We start from the raw sequence: 24856 nt of genomic DNA on the forward strand, positions 1-24856 counted from the left end.
GCCATTTTGTTGAAAATAGACCAAGGATTATATAGCAAAGACTGTAGGGATAACACAGCCCATCAAAACCTGGGGGCAAGTGTTGTAAATTATGCCCCAGAGGCATAAACGGTTTTTTAAGGAAGGGGCGATAGTATAAATTTCGGCGGGGGCTCATTCTATTGCAAATCAAAATTTCCGGTGTCATTTTTAAGAGGCAAAAGTGGTCATAGGGTAACTAGCCCACTCCCCCCCCCCCCAATGCATCAGATACTTTTTCCCAAATGCATCTGATCAAAATTTTAAGAGGGCCATTTTGTTCGAAATAGTTTAGAGATCAAATAACAAAACTCAGGGATCAACACTACCCCAAGAGCCCCGGAGAAGTGCTGCAACTTATGCCCTGGGGGCAGATAAGCTTTCATGTAAGGGATGGTCGTATAAACATCGGGGGTGGATCATTTGATTGGAAGTTGAAATTTCTATTTACCTTTTTAAGTCATTAAAAGTGTTCGGATGGCATATACCCTCCCACGAACTTCTTTTCCCCAGATGCATCTGATCAAAATCTTGGGATAGCCATTTTGTTTGAAATAGTCCAATTAGCCTCCCCCCACCAGACTCAAGGCCATGAGGCTCCAATTTGTTTCCTCATAGGCACTTCATATGGAAGGGATAGTCGTATAAACTTCGGAGGACATCTTTCGATTAGAAATCGGAAGTTATAGTGACCTTTTTAGGAGTCAAAAGTGATTGAAGAGCAAAGAGGCCCCAAGCACTTTTTTCCCCAAATACATCCATAAAAATTTTAATCTTAGTTATAGGATTAGACAACAGTACGAAAGTAAAACAGTTCAAAATAGGAATGATACCTTTTTATTGTTCGTATATGTGTTCGAAATATCCAGTTAAATAATTTTATATCTATTCACTGTCAATAAAAAGGTATCATCCCTATTTTGAACTGTTTTACTTTCGTCATGGAAAGGCAGTGTGGTCTTCGAAGTTATCTAGGATTAGACAACAAAAACTACGGGGTCAACACAACCCCCCCCCCCCAGGACCCAGGGGCAGGTGTTGTAAGTTATGCCCCGGGGCATATATGGTTTTTATGTAAGGGCTGCTCGTAGAAACTTCAGAAGGGATTCATTTGATGGGAAATTTAAAGTTTTAGTTCAATTTTTAAGAGCCGAAAGAGATTAGGGTGAACTAGCTTTTTCTTCAAATCCATCCAATAAAAATTTTGAGATAGTCATGTGGCAAGTGTTTTAAGCAATGCCCCGGGGGCATATAATGTTTCATGTAAGGGGTGGCCATATAAAGTTCAGAGGTAGCTCACTTGATTGGAAATTGAGTTACCTTTTTACATAAATTAAATAAAAAAAACTAATTTTTTTAACTGAAAGTAAGGAGCGACATTAAAACTTAAAAGGAACAGAAATTACTCCGTATATGAAATGGGTTGTCCCCTCCGCAATCCCTCGCTCTTTACGCTAAAGCTTTTAATTGTTTTAAAAAGTAGAATTGTGGCAAAGAGTCAAACTTTAGCGTAAAGAGCGAGGGATTGCGGAGGGGACAACTCATTTCATATACGGAGTAATTTCTGTTCGTTTTAATGTCGCTCCTTACTTTCAGTTAAAAAAATTAGTTTTTTTTTTTATTAAATTTCTGAACGTTTTTGAATTAATGCATGTTTGATTTTGGCTCTCCGCACATAAATTATTGAAATGAAATTTGTATATTAAATTTTTTTGGCTAAATGGCTTTCTCTTAGTTTTGATCAGACGATTTTGAGCAATAAGGGGTGGAGAAGGAGGCCTTGCTGCCCTCCAATTTTTCGGATACTTAAAAAGGCTACAAGAACTTTTAATTTTTAACGAACGTTTTTATTAGTAAAAAATATGCGTAACTTAAGAATTAACTTACGTAACAAACTTTTATACTCTTATATTTTTATTATGTGTACGAGGGGGTTTGTACCCTCGTTAATACATCGCTCTTTACACTAAATCGTAAGTTTTGTCCCAATTCTTGAAGAATGGCCCCTGAATCAAAAAGACCGTAGAATAAATAGTTGAAATTAGTAAAAATACTTTAGCAGAAAGAGCGAGGTATTTATCTCCTCCTAAATACCTCGATCTTGTTGCTAAAGTATTTTTAGAACCCCTCATATGCTTAATAGTCTCTGATCGTTTTAAATTTCAGTGCTATTCCTTACTTTCAATTGAAAAAACGTTTTATGTTTATTTTTTCATTGTTTTTTTATAGTAATGCTAGAAAATCCTGCGCCCTTTTCATTGAATTTTTCTTCCCCCATGACATATTCCTCCAAGGAAATATCCTCCCACAAAGCCCTGTCCCATCAACCCCACCCCCCAAACCAAAAAAATCCCCCTGAAAACGTCTGTACACTTCCCAATAACCATTACTATATGTAAACACTGGTCAAAGTTTGTAACTTGCAGCCCCTCCCCCAGGGATTGTAGGGGAGTAAGTAATTCCCAAAGACATAGTTATTATGGTTTTCGACTATGCGGAACAAAATGGCTATCTCAAAATTTTAATCCGTTGACTTTTGGAAAAAATGAGCGTGGGAGGGGGCCTAGGTGCCCTCCAATTTTTTTGATCACTTAAAAAGGGCACTAGAACTTTTCATTTCCGTAAGAATGAGCCCTCTTGCGACACTCTACGATCACTTGGTCGATACGATGACCCCTGGGAAAAAAAAAACAACCAACAAACAAACAAACAAATAAACACGCACCCGTGATTTGTCTTCTGGCAAAAAATACGAAATTCCACATTTTTTTTAGATAGGAGCTTGAAATTTTTGCTATAGGGTTCTCTGATACGCCGAATGCGATGGTGTGATTTTCGTTAAGATTCTATGACTTTTAGGGGATGTTTCCCCCTATTTTCCAAAATAAGGCAAATTTTCTCAGGCTCGTAACTTTTGATGAAAAAGACTAAATTAATTGAAACTTATATATTTAGAATCAGCGTGAAAATTCAATTCTTTTGATGTATCTTTTAGCATCAAAATTCCGTTTTTTAGAGTTTCGTTTACTATTGAGCCGGGTCGCTCCTTACTACAGTTCGTTACCACGAACTGTTTGATACATTCGATGGATTTGACATTTTCTTTGAAGTAGTCCAACGATCAAATAACAAAAACTTCGGGGTCAACGGCCCCCCCTTGTGCCCTGGGGGTATTTAAGGTTTTATGGAAGAGGTGGTCATATAAAACTCGGAGGGGACTCAAATGATTAGAAATTCAAAGTTCTAGTTTCCTATTTAAGATTCGAAAGTGTTCTGATGGCAACTAGCCCCTCACCCTCCCCACCAACACTCTTTTCCCAAAATACGTCCAACCGAATTATTTATTTAGCCGTTTTGTTCAAAATTGACCAGAAATCATCTAAAAAAATTCCAGGGATAACACAGCCCTCCTCCCTAGAATCCAGGAGCAAGGTTTGTAAGTTATACCACTGGGACATACAAGGTTTTTACTGAAGGGATGGTAATATAAACTTCGGACGGGGCACAGTCGATTGTAAATCGGAATTTCTAGCGCCCTTTTTAAGAGTCAAAAATGATCTGAGGTGTAAGAGCCCCCTCCCCACCTCCAAGGCCCCTTTTCCCCAAATACATCCGATCAAAATTATGAGGTAGCCATTTTTTTGAAAAATAGTTTAAAGATGAAATCAAAAAGCTCCGAATTTGACACAGCCCCCCAGAGCCAGTGCTGTGAGTTATATACCAGGGACATCTAAGGTTTTTTTTTAAAGGAACGGTCCGTATAAACTTTAAAGGTAGCTCATTTGATTGGAAATTGAAAGTTCTACTTTTTAAGAATAAAACGTGAATTGAGGGCATCTACCCCCCCCCCCTCACGCACACCATCTTTTCCCAAAACGTATCCAATCAAAATTTTGATTTTCAATCAATATATGCAGTCTACTGATCTGATTTGTATTAGAATGATTAATTGATCTTGTTTCAAAATGTAAAGCAATATAAGCTGATTCTCTTTGCAATAAATTATCACAAATGGGGTTTATAAAAATACCTCCAGCATCTCTGCTTAAAATGAGGTCTATATATGTGTATTCTTTAATTTTTATTACCCCCTTAAACATTTATTAATAAACCATTTATTGTGGACACAAAGGTTGCTGCGTCAAATAGAACCCAAAAGTGTAGAGGACTAAAGCAGAAGCAAAATCGTCAGTTTTACTTTTAGACTTGTCTATTGAAAGTTTGTTATCTCCTGACTGTTGACAGGCACTGCGGGTCATTTAGAGGTAGTAGCAGTGCAGGTAGAGTTTTAATTTAATCTACCAATAGTAGCAATTGTCTCGAGTGGTGGATAATACTCTCGAGTGAGTCGCAACACAATTTTTAAAAGTGCTAATGTTACTACTACTAACAACTCACTGAAGCACCAAGCCGCCTGAGGCCAGAAGAGCTACGCACGCCCCTCCTCCATCCAAATTCATTCAAAACCTCCCTCTTTACACCCTCTAATCAAGTTCTTATTTTCCTTAAGTATTTCCTTACAATATCCTCCCACCTTACTTGGGGAGGAACTGCTTTTCGTCTGACCGACAAGGACAATCTTTGACAATCTGTCATTTGCAGAGCATGTCCCAGCCATCTGTCCAATTGAAAGTACATATAACAAAAATGATATAAAAGGCAAATTTACTGATAAAGACATAAAGTATCTATTCAAAATAGTGATATCAAAATCAAAACAAGCAGTTCAAATTGAATATACCAAAGAGTACCGAAAATAAAGTTCAATTCTGATAAAAGACAGTCAATCACTTTCAAATTACTCAGCAAAATTATAAAGCTAATATAAAACATAAATAAAAAAGCCAGTTGTATCTATATTGTTCATCTTTTTTAATTCGTTTTACACAGATCAGTAAATAAAGACTCGCATCTGCGAAAAGGGCATAACAGGGATGTACATTTTAAGACATAACTTATAGACTGCAGCCCAACCTACTACTGAATATTTTTCAATCCAAAAAAAGTGCCTAGAAACAAAAGAATCTGGCTAGTCAAACATGAAAAGATTTCAAGCAGGAAAGTTCAATCTATGATTAACATCCAGTCTTAATAAATTAAGATCAAACCATTAAAAAAGAACCTGCTTAGTCAAGTATAATAATAATAATAATAATTTATTACAAACCCGCTTATAAAAAAGAAGCATGAAAAAGCGGAGCAAAACAAAAGAAAAGAGAAAATAAAGACGAAAACAAATCAACCGAACATAATAATCTACTAAATACAAACAAATCACACTTCAACTATCAAGCAAGAAAGTCGCTGGGAAATCAAATAATAGTGCCCTGTGTTTCACGAGAGCTTGTTTTTCAAAATTCGGCATGAACTCAACAGGATCAGGTATATGATACTTTTCTAGCAGACCAGTGTTACGGAGGTAAAGTGGCAGACCAAGCAGAAACTTTAAATATTTGCAAAAGCCTGAACGGATTCGCAACATATCCGAATTCGATAGCCAATGCCAAACGGGTGAGATGTAGTGAGCAAAGGGAAGAGCGACGGCACGATACAACCTAGTATCAAAAGATTTCAAGCAGGAAGCTTCAATCTATGATTAACATCCAGTCTTAATAAATCAAGATCAAACCCAATATAAGGCTTTTTTTAAAGCTCTTAAAAAAAAAAAATCTGGCTAGTCAAACATCAAAAGATTTTAAGCAGGAAACTTCAATCTCTGATTAAAATTGAAAGTCTTAATAAATTAAGATCAAACCCAACACAATTCCTTGAAAAAAAAAGAAAAGAAAATCTGCTGTGTAATACAGTACTATGGATGGCACTGAGCCGCAAGTCAAAGAGTCACTTCTATTTAAATTTCTATTTTCTTTGGAGTACACTTTCTATTATTAAATAATATCTAAAAAATTAAGAAAGAGTATCTACTAATTGACGAAAACTGATAACATATTACTCGCTAGAAAAAAAAGAACACTTTCACAATGGCAAGTAGGTTTCAATGGCAAGAAAAGACCAAATTAATATTTACAAATAGAAGATAAAATATATAACAAAATATGCATGCACATAAGAGGTGGGACGGGGAGGGGGTAGGCAACAGAATATTTTTGAAGTCAGTGGAGGGCTAAAAATCCGAACAGATTTCTTTTTGGCCACAGTTTAAATTATCCAAGAGAGGGATCAGTCGAAGGGACAAATTGTGGAGTGATCCCCTTACACTCCTGGTAAAGGAAGTCAGTTTATCAGGATGTCATGGAACACTCATGCACCCAACTACATTTAGATTACGTCCATACACTGGATTTTTGTCGGAGGGGGGGGGGGTGTAGTTAAAAAAAAACTGTTTAATCTGTGAAAAGGTCTAGGAAATAAGTGCAATCATCTAAGAGGAACAGAGATGAATCCCAACGGTTCCTCTATTATGTAATACTGAAGCCCATTTTGAAAAAAAAAAACTGCACAGAGTAGTTATAACAGATATTTTTTAAAATTAAGAATTCTAAAATAGTAACTATAATTTTGAACAACATACATCCAGTTTTCCCTTTTTTAACCAGCATGCTCCACAAAAGGTTGCTGTTTTCCTTATTAATCAGATGAAAATTATTGAAAATGATTTCAAAGCAGGTATGCATAGTGCGTTCAAGTTCAATTTGTTTTCGTTATCCTATATTAGATAAAAAATTTATATAATATTTAGTAAGTAATTAGTATTTATGAAAAAATATTTAAGAAAATGGCCAATCTTAATGGAATCACTGGACGACAATTTAGAGTCAACAAAAAGGATTAAAGCCACTAAGGTATCGATATTTCAATTTATGCTTGACAACACAGCCTTGAGTAGAACGTGAGTCGTAACTAATTTAAAAATAAAATATCAATTATTTGTTTATGGATTATCACTTTGTTTATTGATTATTATTACAATAAACAAATGAATGTTTCAGTCTTATAAAAAAGAAACGTCTTGAATACTTTGTGGATCCCTCTTAATGATAAGAAATATCTAAAGAGCTCTAATTAATTCTGTGATAATGATAATTATAGGTAAAAAATGAGAGGGAGCTTTCAAACTGTACAGCTTAACCTTATTTTATAGTTCTTCTTCCATGGTTGTCAAAACCATTTTTTTATTTTTCACTTATATTTTAGGGGTTTTTTTTAACGTGTTTATAAACTACAGTAATTGCTTGTTCATCAGGCTTTACCAGTATTTTACAATTTAAAATTCGTGAAAAAAAATGTACAGTTAAAAATTCGAGTCAAGAGTACTATCAAAGTCAAATTTTAAATTAAAAGTCTGAGAGCACAGACAATATTTACAAGTATTATTCCTCAGATCTCCTTTTCGAGTTTTTTCCTTTTTTTTTTCTTATTCAAGGTTCCTTACCACGAAATTACTGAGCAGCAAAAGTGGTAAGAAGAAAAACTTGAAAACAAGTGAGCCAAAAAATACCACAAGAATCCCATATTTCAAAGATTTTGTATTAATTTGTCACACAGAGTAAATTTGTGTAACCGACCAGGCATATACATGGGGTCTCGCATATGATTTTTATTTTTCTTTTAATTGCCACGTGTTTTGCAATAATAAAAAAGTATCCAAAATGTTGATGCCATAATGTCAAATAAATAAAAATGTATCTAATGCAAAAATTAAACCAAAATCTCAATAATCACACAATTCAAAAAAAATTCATGCCCAGGGTCCTTTACTACAACCATGCTTAATCCTACATAATAGCAAGTAATATAATAATAAAAATGTGAAATTCAAAGGCTCTTAGCTTCAAATATACTCTATTCAATATCTTATTCTTGAAAATTTTTGAAAGCACAGCAGCCCCCTAAAAAATTACTATAAGAGGCAACACTGTACATGATGCAATGATTTTATAAGCTGTATTTAAATGCAACACTGTCAACATATTTGAAAATTTACTTGCATGGTACTTCTAATGTATCCTCTAAGATGAAGTAATTCTATATAGCTCTAAATTCTGAATACAATTCTTTTGAATTGAGTCTAAAACCCAAGTAGGGTCAATACAAACAGATAGTTCATTTCTATAGAACATCCCAATAATTATAGTCGCATCTCTAGCTCTGTCAACAACTTCTCCCCCAGCTAGTCGAACTAAATGAGTCAAATCCCAACAGGGAATCACTGAATTTTTGCTAATATAAAGAGGTCCTAAAGATTTAAATAAATCTAAAGAAAAATTCAATCCATTCTTTTGCCTTAAAATACGAAACTCTCTAATACATTCTGAAAATTCAACCATCTCAAAGGATTCTTCATCAGTCCACCGCTCCTTTTCAATACTTTCAAGCACCCAACTAAACGACACAATCCAACAGCCTCTTACCAGACCATGCAGAAGATTGAGCGTCCTACGTGGACTACCACAGACTATATGAGTAGTTGTACTATCAGGTTTCTTGATTATTCGAAACTTCTTAAGTTTTGCTACGACACTGTGAACTAACTCAATTTGTTCATGATGCAAACTCGTGCATACAATAGATGGTGTGCTATCGTCAGCTGAATTAATTTTTGTTGGACGTTTTTCAAGTTTAAAATCTTCTAAACTCTTTCTTGAAATATATTTATGCTTTGCAAGAACTTCTTTAACCTGTTCATTGTCTCCATTCCTTTTTTTAATCAAATCCATTGATTTATCTTCAGCACCAGGAACCTCTAAATTCTGACCAGTGTTTGCATTTTTTGACTTTATTGGGACTCCTTTAAATAAAGACGAATCTTTATAAGGACTTGCGATTTTACAACTACTAGAATCTTCTGGTGTTTTAGGAACGATAAGTACACTGTCCCATTGAGGCGCAAATAAGCGTCTTCTTTTATAGCTCTCTTTATTTTCAAGAGCAACAGGTCTTATATTATCATTTGATTCTCTACTGCTATTTCTTGTTCTTGAGTTGAGCTCAGAAAATGAGTCATTTAGAGAAAGCTCCTTGGTCTTGTCAAGAGGTTTGATCCCAGATAGATCAGGGTCTGCTGCTTTTTGTTCACTCTCTCTTAGGATTTCTGCATACAAACGAGCAGCCAAGGGTGGTGGTGTATCACTTAGACTACTGTCTTTGTCATTATTCAGTCTTGGCTGTAGAGAAGTTCCAGGAGAAAGCATTTCAAGTATCTGCAAAGCAGATAAAGGCTTTCGCCCTGGAACCTCTTCCTCGTCAAAGGGAGTTTTCTCCTCATCAATAGGTATGCGATCCATTGTAACAGGTAGTTTCTTCTTTGAGCGTTGCAGTTGTCTCTTTTGCAACATAGTTGCATATTCCAAATCTTCTTCAAGTTTTCTAGGTAATATAAACCTCTTCTTTTTTAAAGAAGGAAAGAATGGAGAGTCATACTGTTCTAAATTAATAGGAGCGAATTGAGACTCGCTCACTTTACGCATTTGTTCTTGACACTCTTTTACCCAAAGAGTTGAGACAAGATGAACTTCCAATGCTTTAGCTTTAATAAATGTTGACTTCAATCCTTCCTTGAATATAACATGTGTAACATTTTTGGTAAGTCTCAGAGAAACTCGGGCTCCCAAATCCTTTAATAAAATCCTAAAAGCTTCACTTCTATTATCAGCTCCCCCTCTGACGTCAACATATGCAACAACTCCTTTCAAGATACCCGATAGTTCTTCAGCATTTCTTGCACAATCGTTTGTGTTCTCTTTCCCTTTTTCTCTAGACTTACCCTGAGTGCCTAAGCCTGACACATCATTTATACTATGTGCAATTGGTATCGTCAGTATTGGTGTCTTATCCTCCCATTGGGAGGGTAGTCCTGATTTTGGAGTTTTTGCTTCATGAAGTTTTTCAGGTGTATTTCTATAACTGTTATTTTCATGTTTTTTTCCTTGCTCTTTACTCTTATTTTGGATGTTCAAATCACTCACATTATTTATACTAGACCTAGATGACATTGGTGTCTTGAGTTCGCATTGATACCTCTGTACTGATTTAGGAGTTGTATTTTCATGAGGCTTTTCTAAACCAGGCTCAAACTTTCTTCTGCTATCATAAAATAAAGAACATTTACTCTGTCTTTCAAATCCATCAATGGATCTACCTTTTATTTTTGATGCACTATTTTTTGGAGTCTTTTGTGATGACACCATATCATCTCTCTTATCCTTTTTTCTTGAATTAGGGGTCCTATCTCTAAGGAATGAATAATATGCTGGGGCACTCTCAAGCAATTTGCGATGTTCTTTGCTAATCTCTCCCAAATTTCGTTTTTTCTTCATTGGCTTTACACAGGGGCTCATATTGTTGAAATCTTCTTCTAGCCATTGCTCTATTTTCTTGCAATTAGAAAGCATATCTAAAAAAAATAAATTAAGTTAATCTTTCATTCTGAAGCTATCGAGGTCGTCGCCAAAAATCTATCTTTTTAAAGGGAAGAAGACCTTTAAAGGAAGTAAAGGAAGACTATCTTCTTAAAGGGAGGAAAAACTTTTGTTAAAAGTTGCACTTGTATGCACAAGTTTCAAAGAAAAAGAGAAGAGCTTAATTCAAAACTTTACTGTCTGCAATTTTTGTTAAGGCCAACATTGTAAGGTCAACTTGACTATTGATTATATTTTGATAAATCTAAATGGCATTATTTTATCTTCTTTTATTCTAGATTTTGATATTACTTTTGCAGGGGAACTTTTCTTTATTAACATTAATGGTAATGGTTGGATTAGATGAATCATAATTTGTCCTTAATGTTTCTATGCTAGATTGAAAATGAGCACTGGTCCTCAGAGGACTTATCCTTGAAAAGAAGAGGTATAGTTTCTCCTGGAGGTAAAAAAAAAAACGAAAAAAGTGCATTTCTCTGTCAAAATTTAATCAATTCTAAGGCTCAATTAGTAATGGACCGAGAAGGAATCACGATTATCGTGGGGTTTCTTCAAATACTTAGTTAAGAAAAAAGCTTCCAGAAGAAGTAAAGAGCCATATCAAAATTTAAGACGAGCATAAATAAAGTCCTATAATAATATTTCGAAAATAAAACAAACAGAAATTTCTGCTAAAGAATAATTGCCACCCAAAATGAACTGAAATTCAAATAAATAATCGTATCAAACATAAAGATAACAGATATTGATATAAATGACTAAGTAAATCATAAAGTGGGTAAAAGTTAAAATGAATACTAGAGTCAAACATAAACGAACATAAGTTACTACAAACAGATATTTAACTACTGCCCCCCCCCTCCCCGCTCTGCAACGTAAACCTTCCAAAGTCAATTGTGTCATTTGCATTTTATCTAAAACTATATACATTTTTAACAGTGTACTTTAATGGTATTATTTATTTTAACTTCGATTCGTTTTGGGTTTCAATTATTCCTTGACAGTAATTTTTGGTCGTTTTATGTTTTAATAATTATAGGACTTAATTTCTGTTTGTTTTAAGGTCATATGGCTCTTTACTTTTCTTTAAAAACTACTTTTTCAAAAAGACTTTATTTATTTACTTTCTGTTCGTTTTTGACAGCCGAAGTTTTATTATTGATAAATATAATGAATAAACCTCGTGTTGTAAAGGTTTTATGCAGAAAATTTGAAATATCAGATTCAAATTTGAATTCTTAAGTTGCATTAGGTGGTCTGAGTTTGGTTTCTGATTTCCATTAATATGAAAGTTGTATGAATGTCGTTCAAATTGAAATCAAGGTTAGGTACAAATCAAGAGTCAAGGTCTTGATTCATTAACAGCTAATATATAATATAAACAAAATAATTCTCCTAGGGGAAGGGTCAAAAGATTACATATGAATGGAAATGGAGTAAAAGAATAAACGTGAAACAGAATTATCACTAAGACCTCTTTATTTTTGACTCTTTAAACTCTTTTATTTGTGACTTTGACATGAGTGCTTGGTTAGTGTGGTATGTAAAAGATCTCATTCTGACAACATTGATCCCTTTCAAAATTCCTTTTAAGTCCAAAGCTTAATGCCCTAACCATTACTGAAATATTTCATATACATTCTTATGACAACCTGGATACAAATATTGTCTTGTGATTTATTTTAATAAATCAATAAGCATTCCCTGAAAATTTTGACTTAATACCCTTGCTGTTTTGTCATTTTGAACATACTGTACCATTTTTACAATCTGGATGGACAGAGTATCTTTTGGTTTAGTTCAACATCTCCCCCAATATTCCTTGAAAGTTTCAACTAAATACCAGTAGCCATTCCTGAGATATTGTGCCAATACCCTTTTGATATTTGGGATGAACATAGAGGCTTAAGTTCAACATCCCCCTCAACATTATCCAAAAGTTTGAACTCAACACCCTTAACTGATCCAGAGATATTGCAAACAAGCCATTTTGACAACCTGGATGCATTTTTTTTTTTTTTTTTTTTTTATCTAATTTAACAGCCCAATCGATATTCCCTGAAAGTTTCAACTTAATAACCTTAGCCTTCCCTGAGATATTTAATATCCATATCCTAGAGATATTAAAGATATAGCGTTTTCACAATCTGGATTCATATAATATCTTTTGATTTAGCTTAATATTCTCCTTAGCAGTCCCTGAAAGTTTCAATTCAATATCAATAGCTATTCCTAAATTTAATTCAGATATACCCAGAAACGCCCTTTTGATAACATGGATACGCTTAAACTCTTTCGACTTATTCAACAGTAGCGGCAGAGGTAGTAGTAGCAGCACTAGCAGCAGTACCATAGTAACAGTCACAAACAGAATCAGAAAAGCAGTAGTAGCAGTCACAGTTGCAAGTGGTTCCAGCATGGAATTTACTGATAATAAAACCTATATGTAAACAAAAGGAAAACTGCACAAATTAAAACCATTACTCTGGGACATGTAGGGGGTGAAGTCATCCTAAGGGGCATAGCTATTGAGCCTTTTTGATGACTTTAAACAACATCTTCCTCAAAATACTCTGAAAGTTCCCGAGTAGTACCATCAGATGTTCCTCAAATATTGTAGATACGCCCTTTTGACAACCTGGATGCACACCGTGGATTTTGATTTTGTTCAACATCCCGCTCATCAGTGTCTGAACTTTCACCTTAGTATCCTTAGCCTTTTCGAACCCACCCAGGATCAAACATTTCACCCTTTCCCAATAATAAATCTTATGTATAAATAATGGGCAAAATGCATAGTTTACAGCCCCTGTCTCAAGGGCCTGGGAGGGTCATGGTCATGGCAGTCCTGGAGCCATAGTTATGGAACCTTTTGACTATTCTTAAAAAATGGCAATGTCAAAATTTTGAGCAGTGTTTAGGAAGGGTTCTAAATTAGACAAGTGGAGGGGAGCTGGTTATCCTCTGGTCGCTTTTCAATACCTCTCCCCACATGCCCTGAAAGTTTCAACTTAACACACTTAGTCATCCTGAAATATTGCTGCACGATCATTTGACAACTAGCTTGCGCTTAGTGTGTTTTGATTTGTTCAAAATCCTCCTCAACCTTTCCTGAAAGTTTCACCTTAATACCAAATCCTTTTTAAAGGATCAAACATGCAATTCTTTCCTAAAAATCTAGTCGTATATGTAAAAAATGGGCAATTTGCATAACTTGCAGTCCTTGCCCCAGAGACAGTAGGGGGCCACGTCATCCCTGGAGGCATAACTATTTGGTCTTTTGAATGTTCTGAATAGAATATTGATCAGAAGTGTTTGGGGAGAGGGCAGCGAAAAAGGCCATGGGAGGGGGACTGGTTTCCCTTTGAATAATTTTCGACGCCCTCATCAATGTGTCGTAAAAGTGTCCTCTTAATACCCTCAGCAATTTTCTGAGATATTGTATTTACACCCTTTTGATAACCCTGATGTACATAATTTCTTCTGAATCAGTTCAACATCCGCGTCAAAATTCCCTAAATACCATATGTAAACAATGGAAAAATTGCATAATTTAACACACTTGTCCTGAGGCCTCTTGGGGTTCATGTCATCCCCAGAGGCAGTTACTAGACCTTTTAACTATTCTGAAAAAAAAGACTATCTTAAAATTTGGCCAGTATTAAGGGGGGAATCTAAAAATTACAAAGGGGGGTAGTTGCCCTCCAATCACTTTTCAATATCCCCCCTCAACATGCCCTGAAAGTGTCAACTTATTCGTCTCTGCTGTTCCTGAAATAGGCTACTACTGATGGGCCTTTTTTTCAAACAGCCAGCACTTAGCACTTACTTATTTTTTTTTCTTCAGCATCCTCCTCACCTTAAAGATTCATCTTAATACTCCAAACCTTTAAGTAAGTATAGTAGCATGACGGGACTAGATCCTCCAGTTCCAAACAGGTGGTACTAATATTCGGATTGTGGCCCTTAAGCCAGGAAGTGCAATGGAGGGTTGGGGGCCAGCCATCCTGTGCTTTCTCACACCCTTCCTGCTTACTTTCTTCAGATTTTTCCAGGAACCCATTTAGACCCGAGTCGCCTCTGACTGAGCTTAGAGTCATGCCACCAGCCCCTGTCCCAAACCAAATAACCGGCCACACAGTGAATTGAACCAACGCCCGTCGGAGAAAGGATGCACAGCCCAGCGCGACAACCATTTAACTTAGCCAGGACTCCAAGCCTTTAGGAAACCCATGATCAAAAATATACCCTTTCATCCACAACAAACCTTATCATAGGCCGCCCATTAGCGCTGCCTTAGTAAAGAACAATGTTTGCACAAAGTATTTTTTTTGGGGGGGGGGGGTAGACCAGGAAGGAGGTGTTGCAGAAACTTTAAAAAGGCTCATTCAATTGGAAATTAAGAGGGATGATACCCTTTTTAATAGTCGAAAGTAATTGGAGGGCAAATAGCCCCCCAGCTACCCATCTTTTCACCAAACACATTTGATTGAAATTGTGAGATAACCATTTTACTCAAAATAGTTTAAAGAGCATAAAACAATGCTTCCAGTGTTGACACAACCTCCTTGAGCCCTGGAGCAAGGTTTGTAAGTTATGTCCCGAAATCATATAAGGTTTTATATGGAATGGGTAGTCATAAAAACTTCAGATGGGGCTCATTTGATTTGAAATTGGAAGTTATAGTCCCTTCTAAAAGTCAAAAGTGATTTGAGAGCAACCAGGCCCCCCTCACATCCACTATTTCCCTGCAAACATCCGCCCAAAAGTTTGAGATAACAAATTTGTTCGGAGTATTTCAAGGGTCCAGAAATTCTATCTTTGAGAATGACAACCCCCTCACCCTCGGAACAAGGGTTATAAGTTATGCCCTGGGGGGCAAATAAAGTTCGTATAGAAAGGGTGCTTGCATATACTTTGGAGGGGGCTCATGGGATTGGTAATTAGAAGTTCTACTACCCATTTAAGAGTTAAAGTGATCAGAAGGCAAGGCAGCTACCCCCCCCCCACTTTGTGTTTTCCCGAAATGCATCTGAAAGAAATTTTGAGATAGCCATTTTATTCAAAATGGACCAAAGATCATATAACAAGGCTTTTGGGGTTGATACAAACCACCAGAGTCTGGGGGCAAGAGTTATAAGTTATGGCTTGGTAGCATTTAAGGTTTTTATGGCGTGGGTGGTCATATAAACTTTGAATTCGATGGAATTCATTTGATAGGAAGTTGGAAGTTTTAGTGCCTTTTTTAAGAGTCAAAAGTGAATGGAGGTCAACTAGCTCCCCCCCTCCCCCAACTCTTCTTCTTTTCACCAAAAACAGCTGATTAAAATTGTGAGATAACCATTGTGTTCAAAATAGTCTAAAAAACATAGAACAATGCCTCCAGGGTCTAAACAGCCCCCCAGAGCCCTAGGGCAAGGGCTGCACAATACACCCCGGGGACATATAAAGTTTTTTTATGGAATATATTATGGTCACATAAACTTCAGATGGGACTCATTTGATTTGAAATTGGAAGTTACACTTTCCTTTTTAAGAGTCAAAATGATTTGAGAGCAACCAGCCCCCCTATCATTTCCAAAACCAAACATCCAAACACAGTTTTGAGACATCTGTTTTTTTTGGCATTGTTGAAAGGCTCAATGATTATGCGTTTGGGGATGTCAACCCCCCTCCTCCCGCCAAGGCACCAGGGCAAGGACTGTAAGTTAGGCAATTTGTTCATTCTTTACATATAGTACATGTTATTGAGAAAAGAAATGCATGTTTGACTTCTACTGCCCCAAAATATAAAGGACATTAAGATATGTCTTTCAGAGAATGTTGAGGGGAGTGTTGAATTAAATCAAAACGTTATGTATATATGGATTGTCAGAAGGGCGTAACTCAGGATTGACTGAGTATATTAATTTGGAACTTTCAGAAAATGATAACAGAGATGATTAGTAGACCAAAAAGGCAATATTTACATAATACTACTACTACTACAACTGCCACTGTTTCTACTGCTACCACAGCTACCACTACTATCACTAAAACTACTACTTCTTTAGCGAGCACTAATAAGGCTGAGGACAGTGAAATAAACATCTGAGGAAATGTTGAACTAAATCAAAACATACTATGTGCATACAGATTGCTGATATGGGCATAGCAACAATGTTTTGGAATGGTTTATTGTATCAAAATGAAACTTCAGGGGCATCATGAGTGGGATGTTCAGTCGATAAAAAGTACCTCCTACTACTTCTATTCATACTGCTGCTACTACTGTTACTACTACTAATAATAATACACTATTGCTGCTACTACTGCTACTACTTTGACAGAATTTCTTGAAAATTTAACCACTTCGAAAATTTGACAGAATTTCACGCGCGCGGGGGGCTTGGGGGGGGGGGGCGAAGCGCCACCCCAACAGCTAGTAGCTTATAAAGGATGTGGGTTTTCAATTGATGGAAATGCTAGAAAGATTTCACTGGGCTATTATAGGCTTGAGCTTTGCTTATAAGCAAGGGTAAAGTGTTATTTGATAGGCCCTTTCCTACCTTGAGAAGTAGTCGATTTGAATGAAACTTTTAGAAATGAATTGTAGGCCTAAAATATACCCTTGGAAAGGTTGAGACTTAATAAAGAATAGGATGCTAAACCTTCAAATTATAATTAGGATTTTCACCACTAATTTCCCTCAATTAGGATTAATATATGTGTGGATATATAATGGAAAGCTTGTCACTGGATAGTAAACACAGTGATATCTTTCTAATATTGTAATTTAGTGCCATTTTTTGGAGGGGGTATCATATATGAATAACTGTCAATGTGCTTCTCCTTCTAGAGGCCACTGACCCTTGATGACCTTTAAAAATCCTTGTTTTATAAAAGTGAAAACTTGCAAAATAGGTCTTCTGCTTAAATGAAATGTAACAAAATTATTTTCTGCTTCACAACTTTTTTAAGTCCCAATTCAGTTCATAAGATGTCAAAGACCTACAATTAAATTTACTAAATTAAGAAAAAACTCATTGATATGCTTAAAATTCTACTCAAGTAACAGGAATTGTATTTTTAGAACTAAAACCAGAGAAAAAGAAACTGAAAATTAAGATGTAATGTTGTTTTGTCAAAAGGTATAGACCTGTCAATTGGACAAATTTCTAATACATAGATATCAGAAGAGGGTTAAAATAGTAGCTTGGTAATACTGTGTAGTGTGTTTTGAACCCTGGAATCACTACTTTAATTTTCCTAACCTAACCAATTTTCATTATACCAAAAAGTAACTTATATAGAATTTTACTAATTTTTCTTTTGTGACAGGAAAAGTAGTGGAGAACCCCACCTGTGTTTAAAGAAAACAGATGCATATGTCTTTTATTGTGCTTTGAATCTCTCCAAAGCCTTTGACACCATTACACATTACCAAGCTATCTTTTCCCTTTTTAGTCATGGTATCAAATTAGTTATTTTTCTTCTTAGATATTGGTATTCAAATTCCTTTTTGCAGATTAAAATGGATATGAGGATTTAGTAAAATTCCAGTACAATGTGGGGTCTGGCAAGGTGCTGTCCTCTCCCCCTCTATTTTCAAACTTTGTATATCATCTGTCCTTTCCTCTATCCCACCTACTTGCATCCTTAATTCTGTAAATATTTCTTATCTGGCCAATGTGGATGATATTCTTTTGATCAGTAGGACTAAAAAAGGGCTTTCTTTGTCTGTTTCAACAGTAGCATCTAAACTTCATGCAATTGGACTTTCTCTTAATATTTCAAAGTGTGAATATCTTTCATTTAATAGTAATATCACTACTCCTCTAATCTGTGGATCTATTTCTATCCTGTTGGTTTCTTCATTTTGGTGGCTGGGAATTAATGTTAGTAAAACACTAAAATCCTTACGGACTCTCGCCATTACTGATTGCAAGAAGAAAATCCAATTAAGTTACTCTAAAATTGTTGCTAACTGAGGTAGATACAATAGAAAGTCTCTTGCTAAATTATATTTGGTTTTTACAGATCATTTGGTTTTGTCTCTTTCTGGCATTTACCCTATTTTTCATAAAAAAGATATCACTTCAATTTGTTCTTATTATTTCTGGCTTTCTATTGTATCTGCCTCCATGGTATAGAAATAGGAACCTCATATCTGTTTATAGTTTCCTGGATATTGGGTCAAAACTCACAGAGCTTGCTGGCAAAATACCCCAGTCTACTTATAAGTATCTGCTCACCCACAGTGGCCTTACTTGTCTGCTTTAGTTTCTTGTTCTTTCTGTTTTCTGTAGTGTTTGTTTTGTTTCTTTTATTGGTACTCTGTTTTGATTTTTTGTAGCAGGTCAAAAATAAATTATTATTATTTATCTAATGGTGGTAAAAAGATATTTTTGTTCATTCAGTTATCTTGTTTTCTTTTCTACAAGAATTTTTTAGACTACTTTCTATATTAAAGCCTATTAATTTTTTTAAAATGAGATATTCATAGTAGAAGCTAATTTAGGCTACAAATTTTGACCTACATTGGGCTCCCTGGTTGGGCCCAAAAGTGAGACTGAAGTTGTTAAAGCTTGGAGACTTACTCCTCCTTTCTGTTTAAAGAAAACCGAATCATAAATGAAGCTTTGTTCATTTCTAACTTACATTTAACAGGTCTAAAAAAGTCAATTTTTCTAATGAATGTCTTTTTTATGCTCTTTACAAATATAATAATTGCTTCTATTGCAAATTCAAATTTAAGCACTTTTTGAGCTCTTAAAAATGATGAATTTTCAATTAAAGTATGAGTTATCAGTCATTTTCAAGAAAATAAGGTAAAGCTTTACTTTCATCATAAGGTTTCAAAAATGCATATTACTACATATAGTAAGATTCCCATGATCACATATTGTTTCTTTGTCATTATTACAGAAGTGCATCCATTTTTTAGCTATCTAAAATCCCCCTTCAACAAAACTAAAAATGTGTAAAGTGGGCAGGGTTTTGAAGCTGAGGAAACTATTGAGGTTAGGCAATATGAATGAATACTGACATAAAAACCATATGCAATCATCAGAATCTAGCTATATGCAGTAATTCAAAAAAAGGAAAAAACTCACAAAAACTAAAATATCCTCCCTTCAAACTTTTAATACCACAGAAGCTTCCCCTTGACTAATTGCAATTTCTGGGAAAAATAGGGTTGCAATGATGAAAGATCATGACCATAACAAACAAAGCTTAACCTATCAGACCTTGCCCTGCTGCCCACAGGGCTCATGGACTAATACACTTTGCTCTATAGGTAATGTGCCCGGGCTATGAAGCCCCCACAACGATGGAGCAAGTCAGCATCAACCCCTCCAACATCCTCAAACGGCTTCAAAATCTTGACACAAATAAATCGGCTGGACCAGATCACTTACACCCAAGACTGCTGAAGGAACTGGCAACCATCATTGCAGGACCACTGTCTGACCTATTCCAAAAGTCTATTAATGCCAAATCTGTCCCATCTGATTGGAAAACTGCTTTTGTGACCCCAATATTCAAAAAAGGCAGCAGACTTAAAGCAGAAAACTACAGACCTATAAGTCTCACATCAGTAGTCGCAAAAATCCTTGTAAGAGTGGTCAATGATGCAATACTGGAACATCTGAAAGTCAACAATATCCTATCCCCTAATCAGCATGGGTTTCAACCAGGAAAGTCAGTTGAAACAAACTTACTGGAAACATATGACATCATTACAGATTTGCTTGACAAAGGATTGCCAGTGGACCTAGTTTTACTAGACTTTGCTAAGGCCTTTGATAAAGTCCCACACAAAAGGCTAAGAGAAAAGCTTACTGCTGCCCAGTTACACCCCAACCTGGTTGATTGGCTTATGGACTTCCTGTCAGGACAAACCCAGAGAGTCAGGCTATTTGGTGCTGGAGGTGAAAAGGTCTTTTCCGAGCCCTGTGATGTCATCAGTGGAGTACCGCAGGGAACTGTTCTTGGTCCTACACTGTTCAACATCTACATCAACGATGTATTCAGCGAGGTGGAAAACAACTTGTCTCTCTATGCTGACGACTCAAAGCTATTTGGAGCAGTGAATGTAAAATCCCTGCAAACAGATGTCCAGAAAATCATGCGCCCAATACCATATGCATGAACATGCCTCCAACTCCGATTCACCCATCAAGACCAGCACAGAGGAACGCGACCTTGGGGTCATCATTGACAGCCTTCTCAACTTCCATGCCAACACCATCAAGAGCGTGTCCCAGGCCAACACAAACTTAGGTCTGATCAAAAGAACAGTTACCAGCAGATCCCCACTAGTTTTCCTGAAACTTTACAAGGCACTAGTCAGACCCGTTTTGGATTTTGGCATGTGCACAACATACAAAGGAGATGTCAGGCTAATTGAGGGAGTCCAGAGGAGAGCAACCAAGGCCATCACAAACCTTGGAGACAAACCTTATCAAGATTGTTTATGGGCTCTCAACCTCCCTACCCTTGTGTACAGGCGCAACTGTAGCAACATGATGATGACCTGCAAATTGCTGAACTCATCATATGCCAAGATCCTGCCCGTCCACCCAGGCCCCCCACAGTGCACCAGAGGACACTCAAAGAAGCTGTTCAAGCAGTCAGTCAGAACCAGGGCTAGAAAAAGTTTCTTCACCAACAGAGTCGTCAACCCCTGGAATGAACTGTGCGAAGCAACAGTCTCAGCCCCCACCCCCAAAGCATTCAAGAAGGCACTGGACAAAGAGTGGACCACGAAAGACTGGAAGTATGAGTGGGACATTCCATCCTGCTCATACCTGCTATGAGGCATCACCGATTCAACTCAGGAGCATTCAACAGATCTACAGATCTTAATTTGCTCCGAAGTGCAAATTAAGGTAAACAAAATTGGACATTGCACTGCCTACCTTTCATAATATGTAACTGATTGCTCTGATTTGCCAGTTCAAATTTTATCACAGGCTAATGTCAAAATAGCTACTATTGCAATTGTTCAGAAACAGCTGGCTAATTTAAACTTGAAATTGAAAGTGAACCATCTTGGATATTAGCATTAATGGAAACATGAGTTTTTTAATTATTTTTTCACTTCCTACTATACAGAAATTACCAGTGATGACTGGAATTGGTATTTAAAATATAGTTTCATTCATGATGTACATCCCCAACTTTTCCCTTGGCTTCAAAACCCTGCCCACTTTATATATTTTTAGTTGGCCCCATGGAGGAGGAGGGTTAACCAGAAATGGGTGCACTTCTAGAATTAGAATTTCTAAGTGCTATAGTGTGGAAACTATGCTGCTTTGCTGCATAGTTTAGACAGCTTGTGATGAAAGTAAAGTTTTACCAAAAATAATACTATGTATTTCAGTTTTGTTTTCTTGGTTGTTTTCAACAAAATAATCATACATTTTCTCAGTGCCAAAATTATTTATAGTTAGGTTAGCCTAGGTCAAAAAGTACATAAATTTGAGTTTGCAATAGAAGCAATTATTATATTCATAAAGAGCATAAAAAAGGCATCAAGTGGTATGTTCACTTTATTGTAAAGTCAATAATATGAACTGTTATATGTTTACTGACATCTTAGTACCAACATCATTTAACCATTTTGAGTGAAGACAAGAGCTGACAGTTAACTCAATTTATATTTCTAAGAACAAAGTTTATTGCATTTTTAGATAAAGCACAAGAAAAGGCAACAATTAATACATTTACTAAGTAAAATCCTGTAACTCATACTAGCCTACTTAATTAAAGCTACTTAGGGCAAGGTGCATCCAGCATAACCCTTTTGCAAGATACCAAAAAATAACTAGATTAGAATTTTACCATACATAATTTCAACTTCTTTAAACATTCATCATAACACTTGTTTTTTTTCTTTATTGTTACCTTGGTAGCTCTCCTTTAGACTTATTCTAGAAACTGTATGTCATCTCTGTAACCTGAGATGCTATGCACATTCCAAAGTTATGCACAGGCCTGATAAAGTCCTTGCACAAGTTGACAAAAGAAATAGGAAGATCTACTTGAAATGCTTTTCTTCAAGAGGCCCAGGAGAGCTTGCATGAGATACAGTCTTCTTGCAGTGTGCATGGAATTTATTTATTATTTATTTAAGAATTAACAATGCTTCTTGACAACTAAGGTCCCTGCATTGGCCCTGCAGTGCATTCTGCAGCGTGATTTGATCTCTGGGTCCCGTATGACCAAGCCAAGGTCAAATCCACTGTGCCACCACAGGACTGTGCATGGAATTTACACTGTTTTTTGCCAACAATTTCAAAATCTCTTTCTTCATCCACACTTCAAAGCTCTTTTATGTTATTTATATCTAGATATCATTGGGTAAAATTCTAGTTAATTGACTTCTTGCTATCTCAGAAAGGGTTTAGGTTAGGAAAATGAAACTTGCAGGGATGGGTCTAAAGGCCAAAGTATGTGCAGGGAAGGTGTTTTGAAGTACCTACCTCTACTCCTTCTCCCTCTAGAGGGCCCTGACCTTTGATGACCTTTAAAAATATGTGTGTTATAAAAGTGAAACCTTGTAAAATAGATCTTCTGCTTAATTAAAGAACAACAAAATTGTTTTCAGCTTCTTAACTTTGCTCAATCCCATTTTATAAGGTTTTAAAGATATGCAAATACATTTCCTCAAAATTATACTTAAATAACATGAGTTGCAATTTCAGAACTAAAATCAGAGAAAAAGCAACCAGTAACTGAAAATTAAGGTAAAATATTGTTCTGTCAAAATTTCAATAGGTATAGACCTGTCACGTAGGCAAATTTCAGGGCCCTCTGGAGGGAGAAGGAGTGGAGGTGGGTACTTTAAAATGCCTTCCTGGGGCATACTTTAGCCTGTCAACCTATCCCTGAAAGTTTCATTTTCCAAATCTAAACGCTTTCCGAAATAGCAAGAAGTCAATTAACTAGAATTTTACCTATCATTGTTCTAGATTAGCCTAACTTTTCAAATGAACCTGAAGACATAGTCTAACTTTTCAAATGAACCTGAAGACATAGCCTAGCCCACCAGCAGCTTCAGCTTCCAATTTTAGATTGAAAAATAGTGCTATGCCATCTCAAATGCATCGAAATAAACATAAATACAAACCTTTATTCAATAAACAAGAAATATGAAAAATTAGAAAACTACCAGAAAATTTGAATTTCTGTCTTTTCTTTTGTTTCTTCCTCTATGTGCTTGGCGGTTAATGCCGTGATGACCAGTGCTTCCACTTTTCGATTTCAATTTTCCCTATTTTCATACTAATTTTCCCTAGAAGTCCTCGTGTTTAGGTCTGATTTCTCCCTATTTTTCTCCCTAGAAAAAAGGATAATTTGCCCTAGATTTCCACAGAATTTACATGAGATCTTTTTACTTCAGATAATGATAACAACATCTTTTACACTAACGAGAATACATACAAAAGTTCAAACTGAGATCTTTTTACTTCAGATAATGATAACATCTTTACACTAACGAGAATACATAAAAAAGTTCAAACAAGTATCATCTCCAGCAATTCATCGCACGTAGCGTTTGCCTTCGTCTTGAAGCCAGCGACAGCTTTCGGTATACTGACAGTTGATGAAGTTTTATCTTCGTTTTTCAACCAGTAATTGACTCGGATCAGTGAGACTAGGGTGACATTTTCGAGACTATTTCTCATGTCTGTTTTGATTAATTTCAGGAGGCTGAACAAACGTTCAGCTGGAACGTTGTTAAAAGGTAACGAGAATATCAGCAAAATGCACTTCCACAGTTCCGGGTACTTGATTTCGCCACTGCGAGTCTTCAGACCAAGTATTTTCTTCCAGTATTGTTCAATTGACATGTCTTCAACTTGGGCATCTCCCAAATGAAGCTCAGTGACATCAGTCATTGCCTGTGACCTCCATTTTACGTCCGTTTTCTGGAGGGAACACTTTTCTGTTAGAACAGGAAATCTCACAAATAGTGGCCTTAGAGATCTTGGGTTCAAATTTCTTGCATTCCTTGGTTCAACTAAAGCCAAAATGTCATAAATTTCGTCTTCAAACTTAAACCGGTCTTTGATCTGCTTGATCAGGACTATATAGTAGTTTCGACACGACTGGTAAAAGAGATCAATGTTATCACTTGGCTCTTGAGCATCCTCGAGTTCTTGCATGGAATCGGTTGCAGCTATACCCAGATATGTCTGGTTTAAAGGCAGATACTTACTTGAAAGGTAAGGATCCAGTTCAGTAAACGAACCAACATTGCGAATATAGTCCAATTTCATGAAGTTAGACGCAACATCATTCACAAGTTTGCTGACACTAAGCTTCAGGGAGTGAAGAAGTGGGAGTTCGGATTGAAAAACTGTATTGAATTCGTTGGAGAGGCCAAGAGAGTAGTCCATGAATTCAAGGTATGTCTTTGTCAACTTGCTTTGTAATGTCGACAAGATAAGGTCATTTGTTGCAGTTGG

General features: G+C 36.2%; 1 protein-coding gene across 2 annotated transcripts; it reads right to left on the reverse strand.

Annotated features, from left to right (window-relative positions):
- Window positions 1-4690: 4690 nt before the first annotated feature.
- On the reverse strand, window positions 4691-23629 carry LOC136040876 (microcephalin-like). Of its 2 annotated transcripts, none has more exons than XM_065725275.1 (2): window positions 23515-23629; window positions 4691-10372 (listed from the first exon to the last, which is right to left on the reverse strand). In XM_065725275.1, the coding sequence occupies exon 2, from the start codon at window positions 10368-10370 to the stop codon at window positions 7989-7991; it is 2382 nt and encodes a 793-aa protein (XP_065581347.1). In that variant the 5' UTR covers window positions 10371-10372; window positions 23515-23629; the 3' UTR covers window positions 4691-7988. The 2 variants fall into 2 exon arrangements, with proteins under 2 accessions (XP_065581347.1, XP_065581348.1); XM_065725276.1 differs by having other exon boundaries at window positions 23557-23607.
- Window positions 23630-24856: the final 1227 nt, after the last annotated feature.

Source organism: Artemia franciscana, chromosome 21, assembly GCF_032884065.1.
Source record: "Artemia franciscana chromosome 21, ASM3288406v1, whole genome shotgun sequence".
NCBI lineage: Eukaryota > Metazoa > Arthropoda > Branchiopoda > Anostraca > Artemiidae > Artemia > Artemia franciscana.